This window comes from Idiotropiscis lumnitzeri, chromosome 2 (genome assembly GCF_059441095.1).
Source record: "Idiotropiscis lumnitzeri isolate Australia: NSW breed Sydney's pygmy pipehorse chromosome 2, RoL_Ilum_1.0, whole genome shotgun sequence".
Classification (NCBI taxonomy): Eukaryota; Metazoa; Chordata; class Actinopteri; order Syngnathiformes; family Syngnathidae; genus Idiotropiscis; species Idiotropiscis lumnitzeri.
Window position 1 is genome coordinate 31,720,535 of NC_142392.1, and position 13,597 is coordinate 31,734,131.

Below are 13,597 nucleotides of genomic sequence, written 5' to 3' on the forward strand. Positions count from 1 at the left end.
CCAAAACAACACGACCTTGACTGATAAGTGGGCTCAATGCAGAAAAAATATATTTTTGTTTTAAGATTACACAGTTCCTGTCAAATAAATCTTCATCTTCCTGTGTGCGTCAGTATCTTCCCACGCACTTCTCCCACTAAGATCACTCTGCAGACTGACTCAAAAGACAATTTATTTTCCAGACTATCTCATTGATCTTCCCTTACTGCTGAAAATTCTACAACAATCTGGGGTCAGATTATCCGCTGAATATGAATAATATGAATTATGATGAATATCCGCCGGTGAAATTCAGGGATGCTGGCAGGTGACCTCCAGTGTTCAATTAAGACAGCAGCAGCAACGAACAGCGTGATGCGAATCATCTCGTCCGTGGTGACAACCAGCGTTGACTCCAGTCGCCATCAAGTTGCCAACTCCTGACATACTAAAGCCATTGAGAGAAACTGAGACTATTTGCGTTTCTCTTTCTGGTTCTTTTTATAGTTCAACTTCTAGATCTGTTTTTCACCTTTTCACACAGCGTAATGAAGGCCAGTTGAGCAAGTGGAACAAGTGATTTTATTGATGATTGTGGAAGGCAGCAATTTCATAAGCACAGTTTCTTCTCACACCTTTTCCATTAAGTACGTTTAAAAAGACAACTGAAAAGCATAACGTTAACAAATGTTCTCGGCAAAGGCAATTAATTTTATTTACATCTTGATGTAAAATCACCAAAAAAATAATCATCACTCAGACATATAGGTTATTCTGGCACTGATCACATTGGCTTAATGTCAATAAAAAAGTTAGCAAAATTAAATTTATCATATTTTATTCAAAATCACATTTACATCTTACCACAAAGAGTCGGTTCCTTCAGGTATTTTTTGTCCTTTTTTTTAAGCTTCAAGGATCGCTGCTATTCTCGTAAGGCTGGACGATAAACCGAAAATTTACTGTTCCTGAAATTTTATACAATCATTTTGCCATGTCGGAAAATTCAGTGTTTAAAAAAAAAAAAAAAAAGTATTTTTAGTCACGTGACTCCACCCAGCTGAACTAGAAAGAAAACTGACGACCCGGTTGGTCGTTGCTGGCGATTCAAATCCAGAAGCGGCTGACACGCGAAGTAACGTTAGTTGAAGTTGTTCCTGTCGCGCTTGTCCCGAAAAGAAATTGGACATCTGTCGTTTGGAAATGTTTTGGGTTCCACAAAGACGATGTTTGAGCAAAAGAACACAAACTACAAAGTGCGTCGTAAGCATCCGAAACAGCGCGTCCAACCTTTTCTTTTTCACCACCCACAACACAACCATGCTGTTGACTTGGAGCTTACGCTAAAAGTTCAAAGTGAGAAGCAAGGTTGGACAAGTGACAACAGCCCATAACGGAGGCGACACCATACGAGAGAACGTCTCAGTGGTGGACGCGATGGCCGAGCACATAGCTCGAAAGCTAAAGCTGCTCTAGTTACAGTGGAGCGCACAGGATTTAAACGCCTCATGAAAGTTGTCGACAAGAGGTACGAAAATATTTGTCGCAAACCGCACTTCCCAATATGGACAACATCGGGACAGGAGCGCAGACATGACAAGCATTTTGCATCCTCATCCGACTTGTGGTCGAGACGCGACATGGACCCCTGTTTGAGCCCGACTGTGCATGACATTGACGACAAGTGGCAACTGCGCACCAGAGTACTCGAGACGGCGCATTTTCCTGATGAAGTACACTTTTTTTATTTGGCATTGGCATTCCATTGACTTTTTTTTTCTTCATTTTATTTAGCATTTTGTTGACAGGCGACTAGCGCCTTTGCACATGGCATTACAGCATCTTGGCACAATCTATTTGCAGAAAAAGATTTTGTGAGAGGTACCCTTTTTCACCTGTTCTTTGTGACATTGTTCAAATCATGCAAAGCAAGCTATTTGGAATGTTTATACACATGATTTTTGTACTTTTATTTTCCATTGAAAGTAATGTGTACCACTTGGTCAATAAAGAAAACAGTTATTATGTATTTCCTGCATTTATTTTGATTTTGGTCCATGGACGGAAATTTGTCGTGATTCATCGTTATTGAGGTAAAATTGATCATTTTATTGCAATATTGATTTTAGGTCATATTGCCCAGCCCTATATTCTCGCCATCACAATCGTGTCTCTCAGCCTGCTGTTTAGTGGTGAATTTTTTAGCACAAACGCTGCAACTGAATGGCTTATCTCCACTGTGTGTTCTTGTGTGACTTCGTAAATGTGACTTTTCAGAGAAGCATTTTCCACATACTGAGCAGGAAAAAGGTTTTTCTCCACTGTGTGTTCTTGTGTGTCTTGTGAACGTTGACTTTTCAGAGAAGCATTTTCCACAAACTGAGCAGGAAAAAGGTTTTTCTCCACTGTGAGTTCTTGTGTGTCTTGTTAAACTTGCCTTTTGAGAGAAACTTTTTCCGCAAACTGAGCAGGAAAAAGGACTTTCACCACTGTGTGTTCTTGTGTGTTCTGTTAAATGTGACTTATGGGGGAAGATTTTACCATAAAATGAGCAAGAAAGAGGTTCTTCAGTGTGTGTTCTTGCATGCTCTGTTAATCGGAACTTTAGAGAAAAGCTTTTGCCACAAACTGAGCAGGAAAAAGGCTTTTCTCCAGTGTGTGTTCTTGTGTGGATTGTAAACGTTGACTTATGCAGGAAGCTTTTGCCACAAACCGAGCAAGAAAATGGTTTTCCTCCACTGTGTATTCTTTTGTGTGCTATGAACCTTGCCTTTTGAGAGAAGCATTTTCCACAAACTGAGCAGGAAAAAGGTTTTTCTCCAGTGTGTGTTCTTGCGTGGATTGTTAAATGCGACTTACGCAGGAAGCTTTTGCCACAAACCGAGCAAGTAAAAGGTTTTTCACCAGTGTGTGTTCTTGCGTGGATTGTTAAATGCGACTTACGCAGGAAGCTTTTGCCACAAACCGAGCAAGTAAAAGGTTTTTCACCACTGTGTGTTCTTCTGTGGCTTGTGAAATTAGACTTGTCAGAGAAACCTTTTCCGCAAACTGAGCAGGAAAAATGTTTTTCTCCACTGTGCGTTCTTGTGTGCCTTGTTAAATGTGACTTTACAGAGAAGCTTTTGCCACAAACCGAGCAGGAAAAAGGTTTTTCTCCACTGTGCATTCTTGTGTGGATTGTGAAATCAAACTTTCGAGAGAAGCATTTTCCACAAACTGAGCAGGAAAAAGGTTTTTCTCCACTGTGAATTCTTGTGTGGATTGTTAAATCAAACTTTCGAGAGAAGCATTTCCCACAAACTGAGCAAGAAAAAGGTTTTTCTCCACTGTGCGTTCTTGTGTGCCTAACTAAATGAGACTTCCGAGAGAAGCTTTTGCCACAAACCGAGCAGGAAAAAGGTTTTTCACCACAGTGTGTTTTTCTGTGCCCTTTTAAAGACAGCTTTGAAGTTAATGAGTCAGTGTGACATGCCCTTTCACCTTTAGCTTGCCCATTATCATCATCATCGTCGTCATGAGCGTCTGATAATGTGTCCTCATGATGTGCTCGTGATGGCCCCCAGTGGTCTTCATCAACTTCTTTTGTCACGTGACGACTTGAACTGCTGCTTGTAGGCTCCGCCCCTCTGTTGTCCTCACTCTCATCCTCGTTTTCATCTTCAGTCTTTATAGGGACAACGTTCACTGGTGACTTGTTGATCTCCTCCTCCTCCTTTTTGATGTGAGTCAAGTCTGGCTCCTCTTTCAAAGAACAGAGATCATTTTGTCTGACGTCTGCAGGACACAAAAAGACAAACACACATTTGGTTTTGACAAGTCAAAGCTCATGCGGCGACTTTGTCTTATATTATTTCTACCGTGATACCTTGACTTGTGCCTGCCACACACGGAGCAATGCGTGCGACCCCAACTTTGACCGGACCATGGGGACATTTCACAAAATTACGTCCTACGATGTAAGCCTCCCGTTAGCCGCACAACAGTGATAAACGGGCATTTAAAAAGGAAGCACGTTGCGGCTGATGCCGGATTTCATTCCGGACATAGTCACAGACGTTTCTGGAAGCGAGCTGAAGTTAGCACACACAGGCTATCGTGTGCGTCTGATGGAACACCTGTTGTGGGACCCTAACATATTGATGCAGACCACTGGGGGACATCGCAACATAATGTCATTGATAAAATAGGAATCGTTCAAGTGAAATATGTTTACAATAATTTCATTTTGCATTTAGAGATAGTCTCATCGTGGGTACTTTTTGCTTCCATTATAATCTGGATCCCGAAAAGAATTAAAGGGGCCCTGGAATCAGAGTGGCTATTTATTGCATGATTTACGTTTGTTTGTTTTTTTAAATGATGCTTAACAGCCATAAGGTGTCAGTAATGAGTAACAAAGTAACACAAGACCTCCCACTAATACATCATAATTGTCATTTGGATAAATTACCAGGAACTACGAGTTGTGGGGGAGATGCAAACCACCTGAGCCACAGGAACTTTATTACCAGGAACTAAATGTTCCTGGACTTGTTGGTAGAAAAGGGGGTTGTGAGTTTCAGCCTTTTTGAGACCATAGTAAGACAAAGATGCAGCTGCATTCCTTGCAGCATGTGCTTGTTCACTGATGAGAACCGTGCAACCCTGGATGGATGGATTCAATGTATTTTAAATGATTGGATGGGGTGAAACTACGCACATATGCACAAAACAGTGCAGAGCCACCGGAGGTTCATTGACTCTCACCCGACGAAGCCAGTACAAAGTTAATAAATACATAAATAAGACCAATACGTACTTGATTTATTTTTTTAAAAACTTAATATTTTGTGTTTTATCCACTAAAATTGATCAACCGCCATTGATGTTATCGCCGCAGTGTGCACATTTTTTAGAGTCGGGCAGAATTCCTTCCGTAAGGAATTGCTTGAACAAGATATAAAAACCAGAAAATGTAAAATGTTAAATGAGTTCAAATTTTATACTGGGAAAAACATGGAGTTCACCCCCCAATATTACTTATTCTTTGGCATTTATTTTCTGCACTGATTTCATTTGGCATAAACAAATGTTCAGCAAACCGACAAGTAAAAGGCAACATTTAAAAATAAAATGGCAATAACCGTGAACGCATGTCCCCAAACAACTTAATGTTGTGATGCATATTTTTAACGATAGAAAGTCGTTCTTGACAAAGCAAATGAGAGTAAAACGTGGACAAACCTGCTTCGTGTAGCACAACACGAGGCTGGTTGCAAACTTCGCCCAGCAGTTGAAGATGTTGCTCGTTCTCTTCTTTTATTCCACAAAGTTCCTCTTTGTACTGGGGTGTAGATTTTTCACACATTTTCAAATGATAATTCCCAAAAATCCGCACTTGACCTCTGCTTGGCGATGAGTCATGTGCCTCTTTTCGTTAGCGGCTAGCTAGCTAACAAGCTAAGCTAACTACGCCGAAAAGGATCAACGAGCGAAGATGAGGTTATTGGGACACAAAGACTTAATGAATTATGTCGTAGTCCTTTAGAATATCAACGGACATCCTGTGAGAAAATTACAGTCAGTTCCACACTAAACCAGAAGAATTTAGCGGTGGACTGTTTTTGTTACGGTGTGGACGGGTCGGTGGATGTGGTCGGTGTCTTGCGGAAGCTGCGCGCTTGCAAATGACGTCATGCTTTAAGCGCGTATTTTTCAAATATATTTCTTTGCTTCTGTGTTTGTTTTTACACCTGGCTGTTCTATTTTAATATATATATTTTTTTAAATAATATTTTATTTCGGTTGATTAAAAAAATTAACAAAATAACTAAATTCACGCCACATTGGTGAGTCATCTCTCGCGTCACTTCCGCCTATGCCCCGAGAAGCCGCTGCTGCTCCTGCAGTGGGACGTTTACGATTCTCTGACCGATGCTGCGGTTCACTCGGGCTGCAAGATTGTATGGATATAATGTCTGCATATACTAGCAGTGCCTCTCAATTATTTCACGCCGGCCCCTACCAAGAAGAAAAAGATTCGCTCCCCCCCACCACCAATTTTTTTTCTGTCTTTGTATCGTGATGTTAGATTGTCAATAAAATATCCCTTAACTAAGCTAAATTGATAAGAAATATAATTTTGAGAATTATTATTGTGAGGATCTCGAAACTCAGTACTCTGTTGTGCAAATATTGATGAGATGATAAATATTTACTCATACGTTTTTTGTAAAATCTTTATTCACAAAAGCAAACCAAACACATTTATGAATACCAAAATCCATGCGATGCATCTAATTTGAAATACTTAGCACCTGCCATGTCACTCAGGATTTTTTCACGCTTTGGAATCTGATAATGTTCTCTTATATGAAACAAATAAGTGCCTACCTTCTGCCAGGGAGTTGTGGGAAGGTCAGCTACCAGCATTGGCTCTTTGACTTGTTTGTGTTGATGTTTTTGGCAAACTTGGCATTTTTTAATCATTTCTTCGATGTCTTTGTTAATGCCCGGCCAGTAGATGGCTTCTCGTGCTCTTCTCTTACATTTCTCCACTCCCAGGTGTCCTTCGTGAAGACGCTGAAGCATGTCCTTGTGCATAGTTTGTGGAACTACAATCCTGTCCAACCTCAGCAGGAGGCCGTCCGCCATGCACAACTCCGCTCTCATCGGGTAAAACTGAGGGCAGTTCCCTTTTGACCATCCATTGTTCATACATTGTGACACTTGTTAATGTGAGCCTCAGCCTCCTCCGCCGTAACGCAGTCCTTGATGTTACTGTTATGGTGCGGCGCTCGGGATAATGCATCAGCAAGCACGATGTATTTTCCAGGCGTGTATATTAGCTCAAAATCATAGCGCTGCAATGTCATCATCATGCGTTGAATTCTGGGCGTCATGTCATTGAGATTTTTCTTCCTAATTGAAATCAGTGGCTTATGATCAGTCTCTGCTATGAACGTGGGCAGTCCATAAACATACGTGTGAAATTTGCCAAATCCAAACACTAGACCCAGTGACTCCTTTTCGATCTGAGCAGAGCGTTTTTCAGTCTCTGACATTGACCTGGATGCATAGGCTACAGGTTGCCATGTGTCTCTCGCCTTTTGCAGCAGTACGGCACCTAGCCCATCTGTCGACGCATCCGTGGAAATTTTGGTTGGTTTTGATGGATCAAAGTAGGCAAGGACTGGCTCAGCTGTCACAGTTCTCTTTAGATCTTGCCATTTTTTGTCATGTTTTGTTGTCCACTCAAAGACTACGTTGTGATGCAGCAGCAAACTTTGGGACTTTGACTTGAAGAGATGTTTGGAATGAACTTGCCCCGGAAGTTTATCATCCCCATTGCTCGCAGAAGTCCTTTTTTCTCAGTTGGAACTGGCATGTCCGGCATTGCTTGCACTTTGGTTCTGTCTGGCACCACTCCATCTGCTGTGTCAATTCTGTAACTCCAAACAGACATTTAAGAAATCAGAAATCCCTTTATTGACATTGTACTCAAGTGTGCAACGAGATTAGAGATTTCTCTCGTTTTAGTTTAAGTCCATTCATTTTAACTCTTTGTAGCAGTTCCTCAAATCTCTCATTGTGTTCTTGTTCCGTGTTTCCCCAAACAACCAAATCATCAATGAACACACGGGTTCCTTCCAGACCTTCTATGATTGACTCCATAGCTCTGTGAAAGATCTCAGGCGCAGATTTTATGCCAAATGGCAGTCTCAGAAAACAGAAACGCCCAAATGGTGTGTTGAAGGTGGTGTACCTGCTGCTTTCGGTGTCCAGCTTCAGCTGCCAAAATCCATGCGTTGCATCTAATTTGCTAAAGTACTTCGCACCTGCCATGTCACTCAGGATTTCTTCACGCTTGAGAATCTGATAATGTTCTCTTTTAATGTTCTCATTCAGATCTTTGGGTCGAGGCAAACACGTAACACTGGGGAGTTCCTCTTTTTAACACACGTGATGGAATTTACCCAGTCGGTGGGTTCTTCCACTTTCTCTCTGACTCTTATTTGTGTCATTCTGCTCAGTTCCATTTTTAATCTATCTTTGAGAGGGGCTGGAACTCTTCTCGGGGCATCTACTACAGGTTTAGCATCTTCCTTGAGCTGTATTTTGTAAGTGTAAGGTAGCGTCCCTTGTCCTTTGAAGACAGAAAAGTATTTGTTCACTATACTCTTACTACCTTCACTGTTCAACATTTTGTTGTTCTTATTGACATCCTTGCTGGTGATTTGGTAAATTCTTTTTATCAATCCAAGATCTTCAGATGTCTTGTCTCCAAAAATTGACTCCAGTCTACTTGGCACAATTGTGAACGTTAATTTGTGTTGTCTTCCCTTTGCTGTCACTTTTAGCCTACAACATCCCTTTGTTTTTATTGGCTGATTGTTGTCGGTTTTCAATTTCACGGCCTTGTTTGACGGTTGCGACAGCCAATCAGATCACGAGTTGGTTACAGTGAGCCTTTTCGCTGGCCTTATGCTGAGGGTGAGGAACGCGTTTTGTGATTGGATACTCACTCGTGAGGGGGCAGCACGATGCCGAATCGACACACCCAAAAGTCGTAATTGGCGGCCGTTCGAAAATCTAAAATATATTTGTTAGGATATGTCACCAATTTTGTGTATTCATAATCATGTTTCATACACTATTTGTATCACTAATAACTGTATACACACAGACACTCATTTAGCACACATGAGCACAGCTTGAACACACACACACATTCGGTTTCAAGTTTCTGAATCTTCGAGCTGAAGTTTTAAACTGACTGTTGTGATTGGTTGTTTCCTGCCTGCCTGCTAGAATTCCAGAAGACAGCCCCCCTCTTTGTCTCTTTATGTCCGGAGGAGAGTCAGAGGAGGGGGTCAGATGAAGGGAGTGTGGGAGGCCGAACGGGCCTGTTCGGCCTCCGGCTCTCTCTCTCTCACCAACTCGCAAATTGGAAAATAAAACTTTGCTTGATTGACTTTGGACATTCAGCCATCATTATTTAAACAATTCCCAGTGTAAAAAAGGTGTCAGGGCCGTTTTAAACCTGACATTTATTTGGTGGAGAATGCGGGCAGCCGCACTCGGACGGGCGTCGTCGTTGGATCTTTTGGACGCCATCGAATCTGACGTCAGCGCTTCAACATTGAGAAAGCGAGGCCTCCAAGTTCCTGCGACGGCGCACCGCCCGGATGCCGGTTGCCGATAGGACAAGGCTGATCCAGAGGAAATCAGGTATTGTTTTTCAAATTATTTTGTGCCACCATTTTAAAATTTAAAATATTAAAATAATTGGAAGGGGAGTGAAAGAGGTGAGAGGGAGACAAGCGCGCGCAGAGGCCGGGCCTCGGCCGTTTAGTCAGTACGGTAACAAAAACTGCATCGTGCTAGTCCAAGGAGTTATGTAAAAATAATCGGTAGCGAATTAGGCCATAACTCATCGGTAGCGAATTGACCATAACTCGTTGAAACTGAGCAAATTTTAGACGAGGATAGCACGGTGAACAAATTGATTTGTTCCTCGGCGTCGATGGTAGCGAATTTGGCCATAAACTGAGCAAATTTTAGAGATTGATCCGCCTAGAGAAGGGAGACAAAGTTTCCGCGAAAATTAAAAGGTTCCCTCCGGTGTCGACAATGGAAAAGAGTGGCAATCAGGAGAAGGTCTTACTCACAATTTCACATTGAAATTCAGGGAATAATAAGGCATTATTTTCGGTGGTTTTTATTTGAAGTGTTTTGGGGGCTGTGCAGCTGTGTGTGTGTGAACAAAGGAACAAGTTTGAGTCAGTGAGAATGTGTGTGCGTGCGTGCGTGCGTGTGTGTGTGTGTGGGTTTGGAGAAGTAGCTGACCAGACAACAGCAAAAGAAGAGGTCTGGCTGGGCCAAGCCTGAAGGATCAGGTTTCAGGGTAGTGAGAGAAGAATTTGCAGAGAAGCTGAAGAGAAAAAAAAAAAAAGAAACCCGCACACACAACACCAGATGTGGAATGATCATTTTGCTGTATGCAAAGTGAGTGAATGGTGTGATTGGGGATTACAAATACCATTTGGTATTTTATCCTATGTACTGCAGTAAGGGTAATAAACAGGACCAGTATTTGAGAATGACAGAGAAAGTTGTTGGCTGCCAGGATGGCCGAGTGGTCTAAGGCGCCGCGTTCAGGACCCAGTCTCCCCAGGAGGCCTGGGTTCGAATCTCGAATTTCCCCATTGTGGGACTAATAAAGGGCATCTTAAGAAGGTAAAGAAGGGGGAGGGGGGTTGCAACTGCCCCCTGTATCCTGAGAAACCCCCCAAAAAAAGACAGATAAACCAATAAAGCGCTCACCTCAATGTGCTGCGTGTATAAGTGGCAGTGTGCATTTGTGGCAGAGGCTGCATTGGCCCTATAGGGCTGCACATACATAATTATGAGAGATATTAGTTGAATTAAAGGACTTATTATGGGCAAAAGATAAAGATGGATTGTGTTGCTGTTATACTAACATGTTATTGTTGTTTGTAGTTGTTCAGTGTTGAGAACTGTGTGTGTCGTTTTGTGGGCCCGTGTATATGTCTGTGTGTCTAAATGTCAGGGAGAGTGATCAAAGTGGTTGGAATTATGCTAAAAGGATTGATGAAGTAGAGATAAAATGGAATCAAGGATTAGTAACCAACAAAAGGCTACTTATGAGTGACGAGATCTTATTGAGAAAAATAATTCCCAAATTTACAAAAGAAATTAATAAAGAAGATGATTTGAGGAGATAAATTCATTTAAATTTGAAATTAAATAAAATAACTTATACAACGGGATAGGCTTAAAAGAAAAGAGAGAAATAGCCTGATGTGCGTTTTCTGAAAAATAAAAAAATTTAACCCAGATGCCTAGGATGGTTTAAAAAGATGAGTGAAGATAAGGAAGTTCATCAAAAAACAGGATCCTGATAAAATTCTGTATTTAGACAAATGGATAGCTGAACATGGTTTTAATGGTCAGTTAAAAACACGAAAAATAGCCGCATTGCAGAAATCAATCATAGCAAAGACAAAGAAAGACCCCAAAAAGATGAAGACAAATGGCTTTGAGGAAACAGAATATTGGATGAGGGTAGCCTTAAAAAGAGAAGAGGGTGACAAGAAACAGAAATGATGAGACATTTGGGCAATACAAAGTGAGAATGACAGCTGTGTTTTAAAACCACAGCGGGCTGCAGGAAGATGGTGATGTGGATGGGGCATTTCAACAGCAGTTGAAGAATGCTTTACATGCAGGATCAAGAGAGGAAATTCATAAGTGGGTAAATAAACATTACATTTGCCTGCCAACAGGTACCCTGGAGGAGTATGTAAATCACGCCCTCCATGCTGAGAAGATAGAAAATAAAGAGAAACAGAGGTCTATAGACATTTTTATCAAAATAAAGGTCAGAAGGTCTTTTATCAAGGTGGGAGAGGCTGAGACAAGGACGCCTTCCCACCGGAGATGATATTTGTTACAGTTGTGGCAGATCAGGACACTTTGCCAGAAACTGCCGTCAACCACACAGGAAGACCACACTAAAAGAAGGCCAGATAGCAAGAAATTGCCTTGAGAAGAAGCAGCCTTCAGCATGACTAAGTTTTTAAATGAAGAGGTTCTCCTAAATTTACAAAAGATATTGGCTTTTGATTAAATGATTGAGCTGAAATAACCGTATTGGTAATGGGACACCAATTACCCTTTTTATGTGACACTGGTGCAGATAGGATTGCTTATAATAAATCAATTTCAAATGATAGGGCAAGTGAGAAAGCCCATAGTCAGATTTGCAAGTGGAAAAATGGAACAGAGTAACAGAATTAGAACCTGTGTGGTTGAGGGACCCAGAAGGACACTGAGTTGGTTGCATGAATTGAAATTAGTTTTATTTTTACAGAATAATGAGAGCCCAAGTTGTGGGGATGTGATTAATTTACAGAAAAAGTTTAGTGATGAGACAATTTATACTTACATGATTCAATAGACAAGATATATCATTTTGATGATGGTTTTTACTTAATTGTATACTTGCGTCACCTTCAGAAAGGGAGAAGTAGGTGTTATGAAATTTTAACAATTGGATGAAGCTTTTGAAAGTGAACATGAGGAATTTTTGCAAAAACATAGGTGTTTCCTGATTTTTTAAATTTTGATTCGAGACATTGGTAGGTTTGAGTGGTTGTGGAAAAACTACAGTGAATTTGGAAATTAGGAGCAGACTGTGGAGAGGCTCCTGTGAGGAGGAGGATAGAAATTAGATTTTGCTTTTTGGTGAATTGAAGAAATAAATATTTTAGATTTCATATTCCAGTTGATGATGTTTATATTAAAGTAGGCCAGAGATGCAATGATACAGGAAAAATTTGGCTAGGGCTATAATTTTCATTAAAGCAGAGAAGATTATGTGAAAAAGGAAAAAGAGAATTACAGGCTTTTCAGATAAAACAACCTAATTTAAATTGGCCAACTTGTAAAATGGAAAAGAAGATTTTAAATTATGCACAAAAAAGGTTGAATGTGTTGAGCAGAAGGAACAAAAAGAGAAAACATTTAAAAAAAAGAAGGAAGCAGAGAGTCTTGTGATAAACAATAACTTTTCAGGACGAAGAGAGAAGCAACAGAGGATCACATGACGAAAGAAAAAAAACTACCATAAAAAGTGTGTGTAGAAGGACTTCTACATCAACATGCGTTTTGCTTATTAGGACAATTGGACTTTAATATCAGAATCAATAAGCAAGGGCGAATTTAAACAAAAGTCAAAACTTTAAAAGGACGCATTGTCAGTGATAAGCGGGAAGAAAAATAGTAATAAATCTTTGCCAGACCACTGTTGTGTAAACACCTTCCTTGGCACTTTCATGACCTCCATTAAGTCCCTGACCTTTCATAGATAAAGTTGGAGCCCAAAGTCTCTCAGGGCTGTAATTTATGCGGCAGAGAAAGAGCCCAACAGGTTTAGGGTGAGTTTAAAACAATAGTATCATGGCCATAAAATGGGTTGAGTATGTTGGAACTTGTGGAGATACACTGCAAGATTGTATTTACAAAGCATCTTAATGCACTACCAAATTATTATTATAAGCCATTTGGGCAAACAGTGACTGCAAAAAATGGCTTCATGGACTTGTGTTGCTGCAGAAACACAGGAAAGTGAATCCATTTGCATATTAGTCACAACAATTTGGATTTCGTGGCAGAGAACCACTTAAGAGTGTGATCAAGAGCTTTCACTGCTGCTTTAAGGAATGAAAAAATGACATTCCATCACACGACATTCACATTGCACGGCAATTTAATTGTAACATTACATTAATAAGGTGCGATGCATTTAAGCCCAGCGCCATTCTTTTTCCACGCACCATTTAGAAGGCGCCACACGACTGTGGAGCCGTCCAAATTTTCACCAAACCCATGACTTGACTTTTTGACATTTTTTCCTCCCGACTGGAGGAGTTAAGACGTGTAAAGATATGAAGACCAGGTGCACCTTCCAGACTGAAAAGAAAGTGTCTGAGAACCAAGGTTGTAGGAAGAAATCACGCTGACTTTTATGCGATGGGAGTATTAATAGTGCGATACCAACAGATAACTTGTAAAAGAGAGAAATTGTTAGGATAAGCAGGAAGAGCGTAGGCGG

General features: G+C 40.8%; 3 protein-coding genes across 3 annotated transcripts in view; all 3 read right to left on the reverse strand.

The window, feature by feature from the left end:
* LOC148342311 (uncharacterized) overlaps positions 1-13,597 on the reverse strand; it is a 230,972-nt gene that overhangs the window by 105,744 nt on the left and 111,631 nt on the right. The window lies entirely within an intron of this gene.
* The window catches only part of LOC148342312 (uncharacterized), a 139,461-nt gene that overhangs the window by 87,565 nt on the left and 38,299 nt on the right, over positions 1-13,597 (reverse strand). The window lies entirely within an intron of this gene.
* LOC148342314 (uncharacterized) lies at positions 2,052-5,326 on the reverse strand. The gene is made up of 2 exons (XM_088285957.1): positions 5,203-5,326; positions 2,052-3,753 (listed from the first exon to the last, which is right to left on the reverse strand). Exons 1-2 carry the CDS (start codon positions 5,324-5,326, stop codon positions 2,105-2,107), a joined length of 1,773 nt encoding a protein of 590 aa, XP_088142083.1. The 3' UTR covers positions 2,052-2,104.